Source organism: Oncorhynchus tshawytscha, linkage group LG22 (genome assembly GCF_018296145.1).
Source record: "Oncorhynchus tshawytscha isolate Ot180627B linkage group LG22, Otsh_v2.0, whole genome shotgun sequence".
Lineage (NCBI taxonomy): Eukaryota > Metazoa > Chordata > Actinopteri > Salmoniformes > Salmonidae > Oncorhynchus > Oncorhynchus tshawytscha.
The window spans coordinates 14,183,841-14,204,284 of record NC_056450.1 but is presented as its reverse complement, the minus strand read 5'-3'; the positions used below and the strand labels follow the sequence as shown (position 1 = coordinate 14,204,284).

At 44.8% G+C, this 20,444-nt stretch overlaps 1 protein-coding gene across 1 annotated transcript; it reads right to left on the bottom strand.

Moving 5' to 3' along the window:
- Positions 1-112: 112 nt before the first annotated feature.
- LOC112221857 (partner of Y14 and mago B) lies at positions 113-10,008 on the bottom strand. Its single transcript, XM_024384249.2, has 3 exons — positions 9,861-10,008; positions 1,648-1,741; positions 113-1,506 (listed from the first exon to the last, which is right to left on the bottom strand). The coding sequence occupies exons 1-3, from the start codon at positions 9,898-9,900 to the stop codon at positions 1,014-1,016; spliced, it is 627 nt and encodes a 208-aa protein (XP_024240017.1). The 5' UTR covers positions 9,901-10,008; the 3' UTR covers positions 113-1,013.
- Between the last annotated feature and the right edge of the window lie 10,436 nt (positions 10,009-20,444).

Sequence of the window (20,444 nt, the reverse complement as noted above, 5' to 3'; positions counted from 1 at the left end):
AGTTACAAAATGTATCTTAAGTTGCTCGATCAAGATTCTTGTTTCTGAATGACTATGTTTCTCTCCATAAATACCATGTAGTCTATGAGACAAAAACCTCTTCCTCCTGGAATGTAAATCATGATATTTTTATTTTATTTTTTAACTGTCCTATGAGAGAAAAACAACTAACCACATTTCCATTCCGAGACAACCATTAATTAGTATGTTTATATATAAAGAACCATTAACACATCAATGTTACATTTCGGCTTCTCCATGTCACCACAACAATCCTCCCTATGCCCTGTAATCAGGGGGAGATAGCATTTGTCGTTTCCACTGAACCCGGTTTTGCCTGATTTCACCTGTAGAGGGAGCTATCTACTTAAAGATATCCTTTCATATGAGTGATGTTAATGTTGTAAACCATGAATCGCTTCATTATGTACACAAATTCAAACTGTACTTCAAATCATCCAATCATTGGGAAAATGTGTATCATTTCAGTGCACAGACGGGTCAACAAAATGGCATTCTCTTGAATAGGGGCTTTCTGTATCTTTAATGCAATAAATAATATTCTATGCAATTCTCTTGACAGATAAAGGTAAAAAAAAATGCACAGTAAAAATACTGAGCACAAAAATAAATGCTATTACAACTATGAATGGACAATAAGTTAATAGCCAATACAAGCATACGGGATCAGTTCAATTGTTTTAAAAGTACATTTGAAATGAAGAGGAAAAACATGGCTGTCTCATTGTCGTTTGTTCATTGGTTTTGGAGAAAGTGTGGGAAAAGCATGATCAGTTCTTGTCAACAACATAACTTGAGGTGTTTATGTACACTTGGTATTCCAAAGCCAAAGTTAATGTTGATTGACTGTCTGATAACACCAAATCTCAGAAAAATGTTTAAGGGAAGCTCATCAATGCAGCTGTAAATATCCATTTCTTGTAGAACTTGGTGTTTGTATTTTCCAACAGTCTAACTTACACAACTCGTCTGCTGCCCTTTTGACAACCTTTTTAATCTCCTGAATCCTCTTCAAGCTGCAGCAACCCATCCTGTATGGCCTTGGCCCTCCCAAGCTTATCCAGCTGCTCTTTTGTAGCTTGCTTGATCTCCCCAGAGTCCAGTTTCTGCTGCAGTTCCTCAACCTGCCTCAACTTCTTTTTCAGGTTCTTGATCTTCTTGGCCTTTTCTGCTGCTGCTCCTGAATGGTCATTAGTAGCTTCAGCTGGGTTAGATGTAGGCATCTCACTGTCACCGCCCTCTGCAATCGCCACATTCTCAACAGCATTGATAAGTGCTTCCACATTGCTATCCGGGCCTTGCAGCTTGCGCTTTTCCTTGCGTTTCATGTTTCGCTTGGCTGTCTTGGAAAGCCCAGCTGTCTCACTCTCTGCAATGCCGGGAATCCCCTGCTGCTGCTGCCTTGCCTGGGCCTCATCTCCGGGGCTCATACCTGGTGGCAGGTCGGGCTTGCCCTTGAAGAACTTCACAAATTTATTCTCGTAGCTGAAAACAAAGACAGATTCGCAGAAAGGAAAATAGGAGACAGGAAACAACCATTTTACAGCAGAGGCTTCTATCAAAATAAATACAAAATTAGTATAAAGGTTGACTTGACAGAGGTCACTGTCCTATAGAATTACTTACACAGGGACTTCTTCCTGAGGGGTATAACCATCCTTCACTTTCCGAGGCTTTCTCCAGGTTCCATCAGGTCGCTGTGTAGCAGCAATGTATTTCCCTATAACAGGAGGCGCAGACATGAGCAAATATTACAAATACACGGAAAACCAAGCATTTACATTTGAACCAATGAATGTGTTTTGCTCAGCTGGTCGACTCAGGCTTGATAAAACATGGATGTGTGTGTGTGTGTTACAACAATATACAAATAAAAATTAAATAAATTCTAACTTTATTTGCCACATGCGCCAAATACAACAAGTGTAAACTTTACCGTGAAATGCTTACTTATAAGCCCTTAAACAACAGTGCAGTTCAAGAAGAAAATATTTACCAAGTAGACTAAAATAAAAAGTAACACAATAAGAATATGAGGCTATATACAGGGTGCACCAGTACCGAGTCAGTGTGCAGGGGTACAGGCTAGTTGAGGTAATCTATACATGTAGGAGGGGGCGAAGTAACTATGCATAGATAACAAATAAACAGCGAGTAGCAGCAGTGTACAAGATGGGGGGATCAATGTAAATTATCCAATGCCGATTTTTATGAATTGATCAGCAGTCTAATGGCTTGGGGGTAGAAGCTATTGAGAAGCCGTTTGGTCCAAGACTTGGTGCTCCAGCACCACTCAACTACAGTGCATTAGCTAGCCACATTTGCATCGGCACTAGCAAGAACAGGACCGAGAACAATCTAACATAATTTAATGTTTTCTAGTCGCTAGCTAGCCAAATTGACACTGGATTACTGGCTAGCTAGCTAACATTACGGTAGAGACTATAGGTAACTTACAAAGATTTAGCTAGCTGGCTAATGCATTTCAAATGTGCCACTTGCTGCTGCTACTACTATAGCCCATTCATAGACGGTAATGCTAAAGATATACTGTCTAGGGATGTACAAGTTTCCCTTTCAAGACGATTCAATACATGACCAAGATACCTGCTCTCCGATACATTTCAGTTTGATTAGAAGAACGAATTGATATGATGCACTAAGCGTTGTTGCATAAAGTTGTTGCTTAATGAGTCTGACGCAAAGGATATACTGCTTAGTCGAGACCCAGCCCAAATCCCTGTCATCCACGTGAATAAAAAACAAGAGAGGAGGGCGGGGTGCCTTGTAAGAATTCGCTGGCAAGTAGGTAAACCACCACTACCCTCCTTATTATTGGCTAAAGTGCAATAATTGGAAACCAAACTGGACAATCTACGATTAAGGCTATCCTACCAACTGGACATTAAAAATTGTAATATCTTATGTTTCACCGAGAAGTGGCTGGGTGGGTTACCCACGCATTGGCAGGACAGAGCATCTACGTCTGGAAAGACGAGGCGTGGGGGTGTGTGTCTATTTGTCAATAACTGCTGGAGCGTGATGTCTAATATTAAAGAAGTCTCGAGGTATTGCTCGCCTGACGTAGAAAACCTCATGATAAGCTGTAGACCACACTATCTACCATGACAGTTCTCATCTATATTATTCGTAGCAGTCTATTCACCACCACAAACTGATGCTGGCACTAAGACCGTACTCAACGAGCTGTATAAAGCCATAAGCAAACAAGAAAATGCTCATCCAGAAGCGGCACTCCTAGTGGCCGGGGACTTGAATGCTGACATACAAATCCATTTTACCCAATTTCTACCAGCATCTTACATGTGCAACCAGAGGTGAATTTTTGATAAATAATTAAAACACTTTCTTTAAAAATTTTTTATATTTTTTATAGCTCTACACCACCTTTACTCCACACACAGAGATGCATACAAAGCTCCCCTATGCCCTCCATTTGGCAAATCTGACCATAATTCTATCCTCCTGATTCCTGCTTACAAGCAAAAACTAACGCAGGAAGTACCAGTGACTCGCTCAATACGGAAGTGGTCAGATGACACGGATGCTACGCTACAGGACAGTTTTGCTAGCACAGACTGGAATATGTTCTGGGATTAATCCAATGGCATAGAGGAGAATAGCCCATCAGTCACTGGCTTCATCAATTATCAATACACCAGACGAGCTAAACGCCTTTTATGCTCGCTTCGAGGCAAGCAACACTGAAGCAAGCACGCACCAGCTCTTCCAGACGACTGTGTGATCACGCTCTCTGTAGCAAATGTGAGCAAGACCTTTAAACAGGTCAACATTCACAAAGCCGCAGGGCCAGACGGAGTACCAGGACGTGTACTCAAAGCATGCGCAGACCAACTGGCAAGTGTCTTCACTGACATTTTCAACCTCTCCCTGAGAGTCTGTAATACCTACATGGTTTCAAACAGACCACCATAGTCCCTGTGCCCAAGAAAACGAAAGTAACTTGCCTAAACGATTACTGCCCCGTAGCACTCATGTCAGTAGCCATGAAGTGCTTTGAAAGTCTGGTCATGGCTCACAACACAAACATTCCGGAAACCCGATACCCACTCCAATTCGCATACCGCCCCAACAGATCCACAGATGACGCAATCTCAATCGCACTGCCCTTTCCCACCTGGACAAGAGGGACACCTATGTGAGAATGCTGTTCATTGACTACAGCTAAGCGTTCAACAACATAATGCCCACAAAGCTCATCACAAAGCTAAGGACCCTGGGACTAAACACCTCCCTCTACAACTGGATCCTGCACTTCCTGATGGGCCGCCCCCAAGTGGTAAGGATAGGCAACAACAAATCTGCCACGCTGATCCTCAACACTGGGGCCTCTCAGGGTGCGTGCTTAGTCCCCTCCTGTACTCCTTGTTCACCCACGACTGCGTGGCCAAGCATGACTCCAACCCCATCACTAAGTTTGCTGACGACACAACAGTGGTTGGATTGATCACCGACGAGACAGCCTATAGGGAGAAGGTCAGAGACCTGGCAGTGTGGTGCGAGGACAACAACCTCTCCTTCAACGTGAGCAAGACAAAGGAGCTGGTCGTGGACTATAAGAAAAGGAAACGTCGAACAGGCCCCCATTAACATCGACGGGGCTTTAGTGGACCAAGTCGAGAGTTTCAAGTTCCTTGGTGTCCACATCAACAACAAACTGTCATGGTCCAAACACACCAAGAAAGTTGTGAAGAGGGCATGACAAAACCTTTTCCGCCTCAGGAGACTTAAAAGATCTGGAATGGGTCCCCAGATCCTCAAAAGGTTCTACAGCTGCACCAGAGAGCATCCTGACCATTTGCATTTACCACCCAGTATGGCAACTGCTAAGGCATCTGACCGTAAGGCGCTACAGAGGGTAGTGCATAAGCCCAGAACACCACTGGGGACAAACTTCCTGCCATCCAGGACATATATGAACGGTCGTTAAGACACTAACAGCTTACAGACGGTAGGCAATTAAGGTCACAGTTATGAAAACTTAGGACACTAAAGAGGCCTTTCTACGGACTCTGAAAAACACCAAAAGAAAGATGTCCAGGGTGCCTGCTCATCTGCGTGAATGTGCCTTAGGCATGCTGCAAGGAGGCATGAGGACTGCAGATGTGGCCAGGGCAATAAATTGCAATGTCCGTACTGTGAGACGCCTAAGACAGTGCTACAGGGAGACAGGACGGACAGCTGATCGTCCTTGCAGTGGCAGACCACGTGTAACAAAACACCAAGTCGCGGTTTTGTCTCACCAGGGTTGATTGTTGGATTCGCATTTATCGTCGAAGGAATGAGCATTACACCGAGGCCTGTACTCTGGAGTGGGATCGATTTGGAGGTGGAGGGTCCATCATGGTCTGGGGCGGTGTCACACGGCATCATCGGACTGAGCTTGTTGTCATTGCAGGCAATCTCAACGTTACAGGGAAGACATCCTCCTCCCTCATGTGGTACCCTTCCTGCAGGCTCATCCTGACATGTCCCTCCAGCATGACAATGCCACCAGCCATACTGCTCGTTCTGTGCGTGATTTCCTGCAAGACAGGAATGTCAGTGTTCTGCCATGGCCAGCGAAGAGCCCGGATCTCACGTCTGGGACCTGTTGGATCAGAGGGTGAGGGCTAGGGCCCTTCCCCCCAGATTGGTGTCCGGGGACTTGCAGGTGCCTTGGTGGAAGAGTGGGGCAACATCTCACAGAAAGAACTGTCAAATCTGGTGCAGTCCATGAGGAGGAGATGCACTGGAGTACTTAATGCAGCTGGTGGCCACGCCAGATACTGACTGTTACTTTTGATTTTGACCCACCCCCCCCTTGTTCAGGGACACATTATTCCATTTCTGTTAGTCTGCGGAACTTGTTCAGTTTACGTCTCAGTTGTTGAATCTTGTTATGTTGTTGATAGTGAGAGAACACTTCTTTTTTTTGCTGAGTTTACTAGGCAGTGTCAGAGGAAGGCCCCAAAAAAGACTGTTCATACTGTTGTCTTTGCTACCACACGGCAAGCGGTACCGGAGCACCAAGTCTAGGTCCAAAAGGCACCTTAACAGCTTCTACCCCCAAGCCATAAGACTGCTGAAAAATGTATGAAATGGCCACCTGGACTAAGTACATTGACTGACTGACTGACCCCCCCCTCCCTTGGTTTTACACTGCTGTTTATTATCCATGCATAGTCACTTTACAAATTACCTTGACTAACCTGTATCCCTGCACATTAACTCAGTACCGGTACCCCCCTGTATGTAGCCTCTTATTGTTATGTAATTTTATTGTGGACATTTTTTAAAACTTAAAACTTTATTTAGTAAATATTTCTTTAACTCTATTTCTTGAACTGCATTGTTGGTTAAAGGCTCGTAGGAAAGCATTTCACGGTAAGGTCTACTACACCTGTTGTATTCGGCACCTGTGACAAATAAAATTTGATTTGATTTAAACAATTATTTTCCATTCCAAATTCAAATCTGCTGCCGATGGAGCTCATGAGCTGGGCCTCTGAGCTGGATCTGTCTGAGCTGACTCTCTCTCTGTGTGTATATGTCTATGGTGTCAATTTTACAAGTAAAAAAATATATATAGCACAACTTTGGATTTCACCCGTCTCATAATATAATGGTTTAGACCTCTTAAACTCAACTCTGGACTTCAAAGCTAGTTCCACTGCCTTTGTAATTGTTCCCCTCTAATCAGGGACTGATTTAGACCTGGGACACCAGATGTGTACAATTAATTATCAGGTAATAATCAGGTAAGCTATCAACACAGGGATGGTGGTTGGAAGAGCATAGCGGTAGCTTTTGATAAAGAATAACATCAAGACAAAGCAGCTGCATTATAAGTGGGATGTGCGCTACATCCCGAGGGGTTTGTGCTGATTGTACCTTAGATTGTGACAGCCGGTTAAATGGCGTCTCTTGAGAAAGCAAGAACAAGATGCATGTCAGGAGAAGTGCAGTGGGGGGGAAAAGAGAGGCAGAGGAGGTCTAAGAGAGAGAGGGACGAAGACGGTGAGCTTGAGTCGGTTAAAAATGGCGGAAATATATACTGTAAGTCATCCTGTACGAGCTTTATTGCCAAATACATTACATTGTTACAGGTGTCAAGCTTATGGGCATGTGGCAGCAATGTGTAAGAGGGAGGTTCCTAAGTGTGAGAAGTGTGCAGAAGGGCATGAGACAAAGGAATGTGTACCATTGAGGAAAGTAGAGGTATGTGTTAATTGTAGGGGTGCTCATGGGGCTGGGGATCAGAAATGTCCCATGTGTTTGAGGTTTCCAGGGGTAGAGTAGCGCAGAAGTTGTCATATGCTGAGGCATTGAAGAAAGTAGAGGAAGATGGGTCAAGGGGGAGGTATCCTGAGAGGAGTGGTGTGAGTAGCAGATCTGTACCAGTACAGAAGAATAGGCCAACAAGTGATCTATGTTGTTTCAGTAAGATTGGATTTTTAGCATTTATAGCAATGGTTATCAACTGTACTGCAGTGATGGAATGTAAGTCGCAGAAAATGTAGGTTGTGGTGGCAGCTGCAGAGAGGTATTTGGGTGTGTGAGACTTGACATCAGAAGAGTTACAGGGTGTGTTAAGTGGTGATGTCCCATCCTTTCAGGTTGTTGGCATGAGGTAAGAGTAAATGGATTGAAATAGTGGAGTAGTGTGGTGTTATTTGTATTTATTTTGTTGTGAGTGTAGTAATAGATGGTAGGGTATGCTTATTTATGTATTTTTTCAAGCAAAGTTTAAGGGAGTTGTACTCCAGTCTAGTAGGTTGCGATAACGCAACATATTGGATGCCAACCGCCGTTAAACCTCATCAACGAAGAAGAATTATCAGGTCGAACGGAAAAGCAGCAGGCTCCGGACCTCGTAGGGTAAGAGTTGAGTACACGTGGTTTAGACCATTTGGAAGTTGACACTCTTCTCCTGCTTCAACCATGCAGTGTTAGTAGTAAAAGTGATCGCTGTCTTCATTACGAAATTATCAACTTCACCCTGCATATCAAAAAACGTGACACACAGATGTGCCAGATCAGGAATAGTCCTACTTCTCGTTGGTCAGCGCACAAAGTTATGCACAGCATGCAGTTTGACTAGGCCAGGGGTTTTCAAACTTCTTCTCTAGGAACCCTAGCCATTCCATGTATTTGAACTATTCCACAGCTAGCATACCTAATTAAACTTCTCAACTAATAATCAATCCCTTGACAAAAAAGATACAAGTAAAAATAAATAAAGTCAAAACAAAACATAACAAAAAGTAAGTTTGAATGACAGAGGGGCAGTGTTTTTACAGTTAATGAAGGTTTGTCTGAGGCTGATGCAGTGCAGGTGTTTGTACACAAGCAATATACACACACTCTTATTCAAATGCACACACATACATGTAAATAGTGCCATACATGCAGTCAAACATATTCAGTTGACCTTGCTGTTATGATTTTTGTTGTCCTTGATGTCTTTTGTTTTTTGCATTGTTGTTTTCTGTTTTCTTTTGTCTTTCCCTTTTGTTCATTTTGTTGGTTGTTGGTGCATGGGGGGGGGGCGGCTCTTGGGGAACTGTCTGGGGGGGTCTTGGATGGCTGGTGGGAGATCTGTCAACGTGCCCTTAAGCAGGGTGTTGACCCTGGTTGCTTCTGTGTGTTGCTCTGGATGGGAGGCTATTAGATGACTAATGTGATGTAGTTGTTGAGCGGCTTCACTGCAAGTATTTGTATGTTTAATATTAAAGATTTTTTTTTTATACAAAAAAATTAATATATTTTTTAAATCCCTCGGCTATGAATTGTGAAACGTCTAGAGGTCCTCGAGGAGAAGTTTGAAAACCGCTGGACTACACTCCTTAACAGTAAATTGTTGTGCTGATTAATCAGGCTGTAGTACACAATTAATTTGGTACGTTGCGGAACGTCTGAAACGTGCAGAATCGTGTAAATGTTACTTACAAGAGAACGTTGAAAATTACATTTGAACTTACTCTACTGGTTGTTTGTGCGGTTTGCCTTTCAGCTGCTCGGAATTTGAGAAAATATCCATAGGAAAGTATTATTTACCAGACTTTTTAGAGAGCCAGTGGGTAACGTTATATGGTTCGGTTCGGCACCAAGGTAAAGTTAGTTTTATATTGAATATTCATTCGGGTCTTCGTTGATAGCTATTGCACCGAGCATGCCATGATGACAATGAAAATGGCATATTTTGAATAAGGGGAAGATGGAAAACAATCCACACTTCGTTCGATTTTTTTTAAAGACTGAAATCCGAAAAATTAAATGTAACGTTACACACACAAAATATGTGGATTGTTCGCTATCCTCCCCGATTCAGAATTGTATTCAACATTCTGACTTGTAAGGAACATTTACACGATTTTGCACAAATGTTTCAGGCTGTATATGCCAATTGTGTATTTAAGCCTGATTAATCAGACTAGGGCTACTACTACTAATACTACTAGTTAGGTACTTTTGCGCCCTAGTTTGGCTAGGCTAGCCAACAGAATATAGTGTCCCATATAGCTGACGTAAGATAGCTATTAACTAGACATTATCTAGTAGTAACGTTGGCTACGCTAGCTATCTGGTAACTAGCTAACTACGTTAACTAGTGTGTTTGTTAGCTAGCTATCTACGCTAACTGGTTAGCCAGAAGCAGCACGCTTGGACAATTTGTTCGCGCCATAACGCGAGCGTTGCAGGGTTACTGTTCTGGGGAAGCGACGTAAAGACAAACGGGTTAGTAATTCTAAACTGTATTTATTCTCACACTCCAACAATAATTTAATTAGAGTTCTGACTTAAATCAGCCTTACCAGATTCATCTTCAACATAGGGGGTTGCCATTTGAGCCATTTTGCTCAATTATCTATTTCCGTTGGCTGGTAGAAATGACAGGAAGTGATGTCTTCCTAGCTGCCCCAAAAAATATACCCGAATTTTGTCCAATCGACGTAAAGTCAACATGGCGTGTGTGTGTGTGTGTGTGTGTGTGCGCGCGCAAGTAGAAAAAGCATGTGAATTCACCCTACGCCAATGCCATCCTCCTCTCTTTTATGTTGATGAAACGGTCTATCACTCTGTTATACGATACACGCTTTTATTTGTTGTTGTCCTATGCTACCTGGCAAAATGCTTGCTGTCTAGCCAAACTTTCTGTCATGGGCAACGCCAGCCAGCTAGTTAACATAAGTCTTCTACATATTGATGGCAATACGGAGAATTCACAAGGCTGCCGGCCCAGACGACATCCCAAACTGTGTTGTCAGAGCATTGCACACTGCCCTATCCCATATGGACAAGAGGAATACATATGTAAGAATTAATGAACTACAGCACAGCCTTCAACACCATAGTGCCCTCCAAGCTCATCACTAAGCTCTGGGCCCTGGGTCTGAACCCCACCCTGTGCAACTGGGTCCTGGACTTCCTGATGGGCCCAAGTGGTGAAAGTGGGCAACAACCCCTGATACCTAACACTCAACACCTGATACTCAACACGGGGCCCCACAATGGTGCATGCTCAGCCCCCTCCTGTACTCCCTGTTCACCCATGACTGCGTGGCCATGCACGTCTCCAACTCAATCATCAAGTTTGCAGACAACACAACAGTGCCTGATTACCAACAATGACAAGACAGCCTACAGGGAGGAGGTGAGGGCCCTGGCGGAGTGGTGCCAGGTAAATAACCTCTCCCTCAACGTCAAGAAAACGAAAGAGCTGATCGTGGACTTCAGGAGGCAGCAGAGAGAACACATCCCAATCCACATCAAAGGGCCGCAGCAGAAAGGATGAAAAGCTTCAAGCTCGTTGGCATGCACATCACTGACCATCTGAAATGGTCCATCCACACAGACAATGTGGTGAAGAAGGCGCAACAGTAACTTTTCAACCTCAGGAGGCTGAAGAAATTTGTCTTGGCCCCTAAGACCCTCACAAACTTCTACAGATGCACCATTGAGAGCATCCTGTCTGGATGTATCACCGCATGCTATGGCAATTGCACCATCCACAACTGCAGGGCTCTCCAGAGGGTGGTACGGTCAGCCCAACGCTTTACCAGGAGCATACTGCCTGCCTTCCAGGTAATCTACAGCACACAGTGTCACAGGAAGGCCAAGAAGAGTATCAAGGACCTCAGAGTCATGGTCTGTTCAACCTGCTACCATCTAGAAGGCGCACCAAAGCTGGGACAGAGAGACTGAAAAACAGCTTCTATCTCCAGACCATCAGACTGTTAAATAGTCACCACTATCCCGCCTCTGCCCAGTACCCTGTCATGAACTTAGTCACTGTTACTAACCGGCTACCACCCGGTACTCTACCCTGCACCTTAGAGACTGCTGACCTATGTACATATTCATTGAACACTGGTCACTTTAATAGTGTTTACATATTGTTTTACCCTCTTCATATGTATATACTATATTCTAATAAAGGCTCATCCTGTTTAACTACTGCTGTACACACCATTTCTATTCATATACTGTCCATAATGTCTATACACACCATCATATACATATACGTATATTAATATTCTGAACTCTGACATTGCTCATTCTGATATTTCTTAATTCCTTTCTTAAAATTTTGGGGATTAGTGTGTGAATCCCACCGGGTTAGTTGAGGTAATTTGTACATGTAGGTGGGGGTGAAGTGACTATGCATAGATAATAAACAGTGAGTAGCAGCAGTGTACAAAAGGGGGGGGGGGGTTCAATGTAAATTGTCCAGTGGAAATTTTATTAATTGTTCAGCAGTCTTATGGCTTGGGGGTAGACGCTGTTGAGGAGCCTTTTGGTACTAGATTTGGAGCTCCAGTACCGCTTGCCGTGCGGTAGCAGAGAAAACAGTCTATAACTTGGGTGACTGGAGTCTCTGACAATTTTATGGGCTTTCCTATGACACCCCCTATTATAAAGGTCCTGAATGGCAGGAAGCTTGGCCCCAGTGATGTACTGGGCCGTTTGCACTACCCTCTGTAGTGCCTTACAGTCAGATGCCGAGCAGTTGCCATACCAGGCGGTGATGCAACCGGTCAGGATGCTCTCAATGGTGCAGCTGTAGAACCTTTTGAGGATCTGGGGTCCCATGCCAAATCTTTTCAGTCTCCTGGGGGGGGGAAGGTTTTGTCATGCCCTCTTTACGACTGTCTTGGTATGTTTGGACCATGATAGTACGTTGGTGATGTGGACACCAAGGAACTTGAAACTCTCGACCTGCTCCACTACAGCCCCGTCGATGTTAATGGGGGCTTGTTCGGCCCGCTTTTTTCTGCAGTCCACGATCAGCTCCTTTGTCTTGCTCACATTGAGGGAGAGGTTGTTGTCCTGGCACCACACTGCCAGTTCTCTGACCTTCTCCCTATAGGCCGTCTCATCGTTGTCGGTGATCAGGCCTACCACTGTTGTGTCGTCAGCAAACTTAATGATGGTGTTGGAGTCATGTTTGGCCACTCAGTTGTGGGTGAACAGGGAATATAGGAGGGGACTAAGTATACACCCCTGAGGGGCCACAGTGTTAAGGATCAGCATGGCAGACGTGTTGTTGCCTACTCTTACCACCTGGGGGTGGCCCGTCAGGAAGTCCAGGATCCAGTTGCAGGGGGAGGTGTTTAGTCCCAGAGTCCTTAGCTTAGTAATGAGCTTTGTGGGCACTATGGTGTTGAACGCTGAGCTGTAGTCTATGAACAGCATTCTCACAAAAGGTGTCCCTTTTGTCCAGGTAAGAAAGGGCAGTGTGGAGTGCGATTGAAATTGCGTCATCTGTGGCTCTGGTAGGTCTAGGGTGTCCGGGAGGATGCTGTTGATGTGAGCCATGACCAGCCTTTCAAAGCACTTCATGGCTACCGACGTGAGTGCCACGGGGCAGTAATCATTTAGGCAGGTTACCTTTGCTTCCTTGGGCACAGGGACTATGGTGGTCTGCTTGAAACATGTAGGTATCACAGACTCGGTCAGGGAGAGGTTGAAAAGTTGGTCCGCCAATGGTTTGAGTACATGTCCTGGTAATCTGTCTGTCCCTGCGGCTTTGTGAATGTTGATCTGTTTAAAGGTTTTGTTCACATCGGCTACCGAGAGCGTGATCACAAGATGGCGTAGCAGTCGGACGTCTTGTCGTGTCGTGTCCCTTGTATATATCGTATATATCGTTTTTTTAAACATATTTTTCTTCGCATATCTTTTAAAACATTTTGCTAAACCTCAACTTCTAAATACTCTCCTGCAACCCGCCTCACCCAATGTAGCTATTTTTCTCTAAAGTACTTATATTTACTTCGGATCCCCTCAACTGAAGCTAGCCAGCTAACTACCAGATATCAGTCAACAAACCATTGCTAGCGGTCTTCAGCTAACCGGTCATCAGCTAACCTTTAGCTCGGAAAGCTCTCGCCAGTTCGAACAACGCGACTCTAACCAGAGCATAACGGACCTATATATATATATATATATTTTTTTTTTAATCCCCGGATTCCCACCGTAAACGGAACATTTTCAGCTGGATCTTCACAACTGGCTAACCGCAACCCCGGATGATTACTCCTGGCTAGCGTTTCCACCCACTTAGCTTGAAGCTAGCCCGGCCAGAGCTCCTGTGCTACCACCGAAGCATACTCCTGGGCTACAATATCCGGACCCACGACCGGTCTATCGATGTCACCGCATGAAGAGGCATAAACAGACTCACCCCATCGCGACGCCCCCCAAAGGCTAACTTTCTAGCCCTTGCTATCTCCTTGCTTGCTAATTCGGCCTGCTAACTGCTAGCTTGTTTAGCCCCGGTCCGCTAACTGCTACCTTGTTTAGCCCCGGCCTACTAACTGTTAGCTTGTTAGCACAGGCCTGCTAACCGTCTGAATCGCCGCGTCCCATACACTCACTGGACCCATATTTACTTTCAATCTCTTTTCGATTTTTAATTTGTTTATACCTTCCGGTAACCTGCCTCACCCAATGTGATACGGAATCGCTATTATTTTTAATTTTTAGAACACACTCAAGAACCTCCAGAAGCTAACCAGCTAACTAGCTACAAGCTATTTAGTCATTGTTAGCCACTGCTAGCGGCTTTTACCTTACCTGGATAATACTCGCCAGTCCAGCTTCCCTGCCCCATCCACCGCTGCCCCCTGGACACTGATCACTTGTCTACATAGCTGATGCATGCTGGACTGTCCATTAATCAAGGTACTCCATTCTGCTTGTTTATGTTTTATCTGTCGGCCCCAGCTGCACTCAGGTTCTGTGTGTAGTTAATCCGACCCCTCCCTGCCTAGTCATCGCCATTTTACCTGCTGTTGTTGTGCTAGCTGATTAGCTGTTGTTGTCTCACCTACTGTTTTAGCTACTGTTTTAGCTAGCTCTCCCAATTCAACACCTGTGATTACTGTATGCCTCGCTGTATGTCTCTCTCAAATGTCAATATGCCTTGTATACTGTTGTTCAGGTTAGTTATCATTGTTTTAGTTTACAATGGAGCCCCTAGTTCCACTCTTCATACCCCTGATACCTCCTTTGTCCCACCTCCCACACATGCGGTGACCTCACCCATTACAACCAGCATGTCCAGAAATACAACCTCTCTCATCATCACCCAGTGCCTGGGCTTACCTCCGCTGTACCCGCACCCCACCATACCCCTGTCTGCGCATTATGCCCTGAATATATTCTACCATGCCCAGAAATCTGCTCCTTTTATTCTCTGTCCCCAACGCTCTAGGCGACCAGTTTTGATAGCCTTTAGCCGCACCCTCATTCTACTCCTCCTCTGTTCCGCGGGTGATGTGGAGGTAAACCCAGGCCCTGCATGTCCCCAGGCACCCTCATTTGTTGACTTCTGTGATCGAAAAAGCCTTGGTTTCATGCATGTCAACATAAGAAGCCTCCTCCCTAAGTTTGTTTTACTCACTGCTTTAGCACACTCTGCTAACCCTGATGTCCTTGCCGTGTCTGAATCCTGGCTCAGGAAGGCCACCAAAAATTCTGAGATTTCCATACCCAACTATTACATTTTCCGTCAAGATAGAACTGCCAAAGGGGGAGGAGTTGCAGTTTACTGCAGAGAGAGCCTGCAAAGTAATGTCATACTTTCCAGGTCCATACCCAAACAGTTCGAACTACTAATTTTGAAAATTACTCTCTCCAGAAATAAGTCTCTCACTGTTGCCGCCTGCTACCGACCCCCCTCAGCTCCCAGCTGTGACCTGGACACCATTTGTGAATTGATCGCCCCCCATCTAGCTTCAGAGTTTCTTCTGTTAGGTGACCTAAACTGGGATATGCTTAACACCTCGGCAGTCCTACAATCTAAGCTAGATGCCCTCAATCTCACACAAATCATCAAGGAACCCACCAGGTACAACCTTAAATCTATAAACAAGGGCACCCTCATAGACGTCATCCTGACCAACTGGCCCTCCAAATACACCTCTGCTGTCTTCAACCAGGATCTCAGCGATCACTGCCTCATTGCCTGTATCCGCTACGGAGCCGCTGTCAAACGACCACCTCTCATCACTGTCAAACGCTCCCAAAAACACTTCTGTGAGCAGGCCTTTCTAATCGACCTGGCCCGGGTATCCTGGAAGGACATTGACCTCATCCCGTCAGTTGAGGATGCCTGGTCATTCTTTAAAAGTAACTTCCTCACCATTTTAGATAAGCATGCTCCGTTCAAAAAATGCAGAACTAAGAACAGATACAGCCCTTGGTTCACTCCAGACCTGACTGCCCTCGACCAGCACAAAAATATCCTGTGGCGGACTGCAATAGCATCGAATAGTCCCCGCGATATGCAACTGTTCAGGGAAGTCAGGAACCAATACACGCAGTCAGTCAGGAAAGCTAAGGCCAGCTTCTTCAGGCAGAAGTTTGCATCCTGTAGCTCCAACTCCAAAAAGTTCTGGGACACTGTGAAGTCCATGGAGAACAAGAGCACCTCCTCCCAGCTGCCCACTGCACTGAGGCTAGGTAACACGGTCACCACCGATAAATCCATGATTATCGAAAACTTCAACAAGCATTTCTCAACAGCTGGCCATGCCTTCCGCCTGGCTACTCCAACCTCAGCCAACAGCTCCGCCCCCCCGCAGCTACTCGCCCAAGCCTCTCCAGGTTCTCCTTTACCCAAATCCAGATAGCAGATGTTCTGAAAGAGCTGCAAAACCTGGACCCGTACAAATCAGCTGGGCTTGACAATCTGGACCCTCTATTTCTGAAACTATCCGCCGCCATTGTCGCAACCCCTATTACCAGCCTGTTCAACCTCTCTTTCATATCGTCTGAGATCCCCAAGGATTGGAAAGCTGCCGCAGTCATCCCCCTCTTCAAAGGGGGAGACACCCTGGACCCAAACTGTTACAGACCTATATCCATCCTGCCCTGCCTATCTAAGGTCTTCGAAAGCCAAGTCAACAAACAGGTCACTGACCATCTCGAATCCCACCGTACCTTCTCCGCTGTGCAATCGGGTTTCCGAGCCGGTCACGGGTGGGTGCACCTCAGCCACGCTCAAGGTACTAAACGATATCATAACCGCCATCGATAAAAGACAGTACTGTGCAGCCGTCTTCATCGACCTTGCCAAGGCGTTCGACTCTGCCAATCACCATATCTTATCGGCAGACTCAGTAGCCTCGGTTTTTCGGATGACTGCCTTGCCTGGTTCACCAATTACTTTGCAGACAGAGTTCAGTGTGTCAAATCGGAGGGCATGTTGTCCGGTCCTCTGGCAGTCTCTATGGGGGTGCCACAGGGTTCAATCCTCGGGCCGACTCTTTTCTCTGTATATATCAATGATGTTGCTCTTGCTGCGGGCGATTCCCTGATCCACCTCTACGCAGACGACACCATTCTATATACTTCCGGCCCGTCCTTGGACACTGTGCTATCTAACCTCCAAACGAGCTTCAATGCCATACAACACTCCTTCCGTGGCCTCCAACTGCTCTTAAACGCTAGTAAAACCAAATGCATGCTTTTCAACCGTTCGCTGCCTGCATCCGCACGCCTGACCAGCATCACCACCCTGGATGGTTCCGACCTTGAATATGTGGACATCTATAAGTATCTAGGTGTCTGGCTAGACTGTAAACTCTCCTTCCAGACTCATATCAAACATCTCCAATCGAAAATCAAATCAAGAATCGGCTTTCTATTCCGCAACAAAGCCTCCTTCACTCACGCCGCCAAACTTACCCTAGTAAAACTGACTATCCTACCGATCCTCGACTTCGGCGATGTCATCTACAAAATTGCTTCCAACACTCTACTCAGCAAACTGGATGCAGTTTATCACAGTGCCATCCGTTTTGTCACTAAAGCACCTTATACCACCCACCACTGCGACTTGTATGCTCTAGTCGGCTGGCCCTCGCTACATATTCGTCGCCAGACCCACTGGCTCCAGGTCATCTACAAGTCCATGCTAGGTAAAGCTCCGCCTTATCTCAGTTCACTGGTCACGATGGCAACACCCATCCGTAGCACGCGCTCCAGCAGGTGTATCTCACTGATCATCCCTAAAGCCAACACCTCATTTGGCCGCCTTTCGTTCCAGTTCTCTGCTGCCTGTGACTGGAACGAATTGCAAAAATCGCTGAAGTTGGAGACTTTTATCTCCCTCACCAACTTCAAACATCTGCTGTCTGAGCAGTTATCCGATCGCTGCAGCTATACATAGTCTATCGGTAAATAGCCCACCCATTTTTACCTACCTCATCCCCATACTGTTTTTATTTATTTACTTTTCTGCTCTTTTGCACACCAATATCTCTACCTGTACATGACCATCTGATCATTTATCACTCCAGTGTTATTAATCTGCAAAATTGTAATTATTCGCCTACCTCCTCATGCCTTTTGCACACAATGTATATAGACTCCCCTTTTTTTTCTACTGTGTTATTGACTTGTTAATTGTTTACTCCATGTGTAACTCTGTGTTGTCTGTTCACACTGCTATGCTTTATCTTGGCCAGGTCGCAGTTGCAAATGAGAACTTGTTCTCAACTAGCCTACCTGGTTAAATAAAGATGAAATAAAATAAAATAAAAAATCCAGAGCAACTGGTGTTCTCGTGCATGCTTTAGTGTTGCTTGCCTCGAAGCGTGCATAAAAGGCATTTAGCTCGTGTTGTAGGCTCGTGTCACTGGGCAGCTTGCGTCTGTGTTTCCCTTTGTAGTCTGTAAAAGTTTTCAAGCCTTGCCACATCCTGTCACGTTCGTCATAACGATGAGACCAAGTTGCAGCGTGAGATGAATACATTCTTCTTTCTTAAAACAAAGAACACTAAACAAACTAACAAAACGAACATGAAGCTATAAACACGAGTGCTGACATGCGACTACACATAGACAATTACCCACAAAACCAAAATGGCAACCTAAATAGGATCCCCAATCAGAGACAACGATAAACAGCTGCCTCTGATTGGGAACCAATTCAGGCCACCATAGACCTACATTTACCTAGACAAACCAAAACCCCATAGATATACAAAAATCCCTAGACAAGACAAAAACAAACATACCACCCTCGTAACACCCTGACCTAACCAAAATAATAAAGAAAACAAAGACAACTAAAGTCAGGGCATGACACAGCCGACAAGCATCAGAGCCGGTGTAGTAGGATTCAATCTTAATCCTGTATTGACGCTTTGCTTGTTTGATGGTTCGTCTGAGGGCATAACAGGATTTCTTATATTTCTTTTTGATACTGTCGCAGAAGCTAACTAAAAAGCAGCATTCCCCAAGAGAGGATGGCTTTCACTTCAGCAGTAATAAATTCATGAATTTCTTTGAGGAAAAGATCATGATTATTAGAAAGCAAATTACGGACTCCTCTTTAAATCTGTGTATTCCTTCAAAGCTCAGTTGTCCTGAGACTGCACAACTCTGCCAGGACCTAGGATCAAGAGAGACACTCAAGTGTTTTAGTACTATATCTCTTGACACAATGATGAAAATAATCATGGCCTCTAAAACTTCAAGCTGCATACTGGACCCTATTCCAACTAAACCATTGAAAGAGCTGCTTCCTGTGCTTGGCCCTCCTATGTTGAACATAATAAACGGCTCTCTATCCACCGGATGTGTACCAAACTCACTAAAAGTGGCAGTAAATAAGCCTCTCTTGAAAAAGCCAAACCTTGACCCAGAAAATATAAAAAACTATCGGCCTATATCGAATCTTCCATTCCTCTCAAAAATTTTAGAGAAGGCTGCAGCGCAGCAACTCACTGCCTTCCTGAATCAAATCAAATCAAATTTATTTATATAGCCCTTCGTACATCATCTGATATCTCAAAGTGCTGTACAGAAGCCCAGCCTAAAACCCCAAACAGCAAGCAATGCAGGTGTAGAAGCACGGTGTCTAGGAAAAACTCCCTAGAAAGGCCAAAACCTAGGAAGAAACCTAGAGAGGAACCAGGCTATGTGGGGTGGCCAGTCCTCTTCTGGCTGTGCCGGGTGGAGATTATAACAGAACATGGCCAAGATGTTCAAATGTTCATAAATGACCATAAAAGACAAACAATGTATACGAAATGCTTCAGTCTGGTTTTAGACCCCATCATAGCACTGACACTGCACTTGTGAAGGTGGTAAATGACCTTTTAATGGCATCAGACGAGGCTTTGCATCTGTCCTCGTGCTCCTAGACCTTAGTGCTGCTTTTGATACCATCGATCACCACATTCTTTTGGAGAGATTGGAAACCCAAATTGGTCTACACGGACAAGTTCTGGCCTGGTTTAGATCTTGTCTGTCGGAAAGATATCAGTTTGTCTCTGTGAATGCTTTGTCCTCTGACAAATCAACTGTAAATTTCGGTGTTCCTCAAGGTTCCGTTGTAGGACCATTATTGTTTTCACTATATATTTTACCTCTTGGAGATGTCATTCGAAAACATAATGTAAACTTTCTCTGCTATGCGGATGACACACAGCTGTACATTTCAATGAAACATGGTGAAGTCCCAAAATTGCCCTTGCTAGAAGACGGTGTTTCAGACATAAGGATGGCTGCAAACTTTCTACTTTTAAACTCGGACAAAACAGAGATGCTTGTTCTAGGTCCCAAGAAACAAAGAGATCTTCTGTTGAATCTGACAATTAATCTTAATGGTTGTACAGTCGTCTCAAATAAAACTGTGAAGGACCTCGGCGTTACTCTGGACCCTGATCTCTCTTTTGACGAACATATCAAGACTGTTTCAAGGACAGCTTTTTCCATCTACGTAGCATTGCAAAAATCAGAAACTTTCTGTCCAAAAATGATGCAGAAAATTAATCCATGCTTTTGTTACTTCTAGGTTAGACTACTGCAATGCTCTACTTTCCAGCTACCCGGATAAAGCACTAAATATACTTCAGTTAGTGCTAAATACGGCTGCTAGAA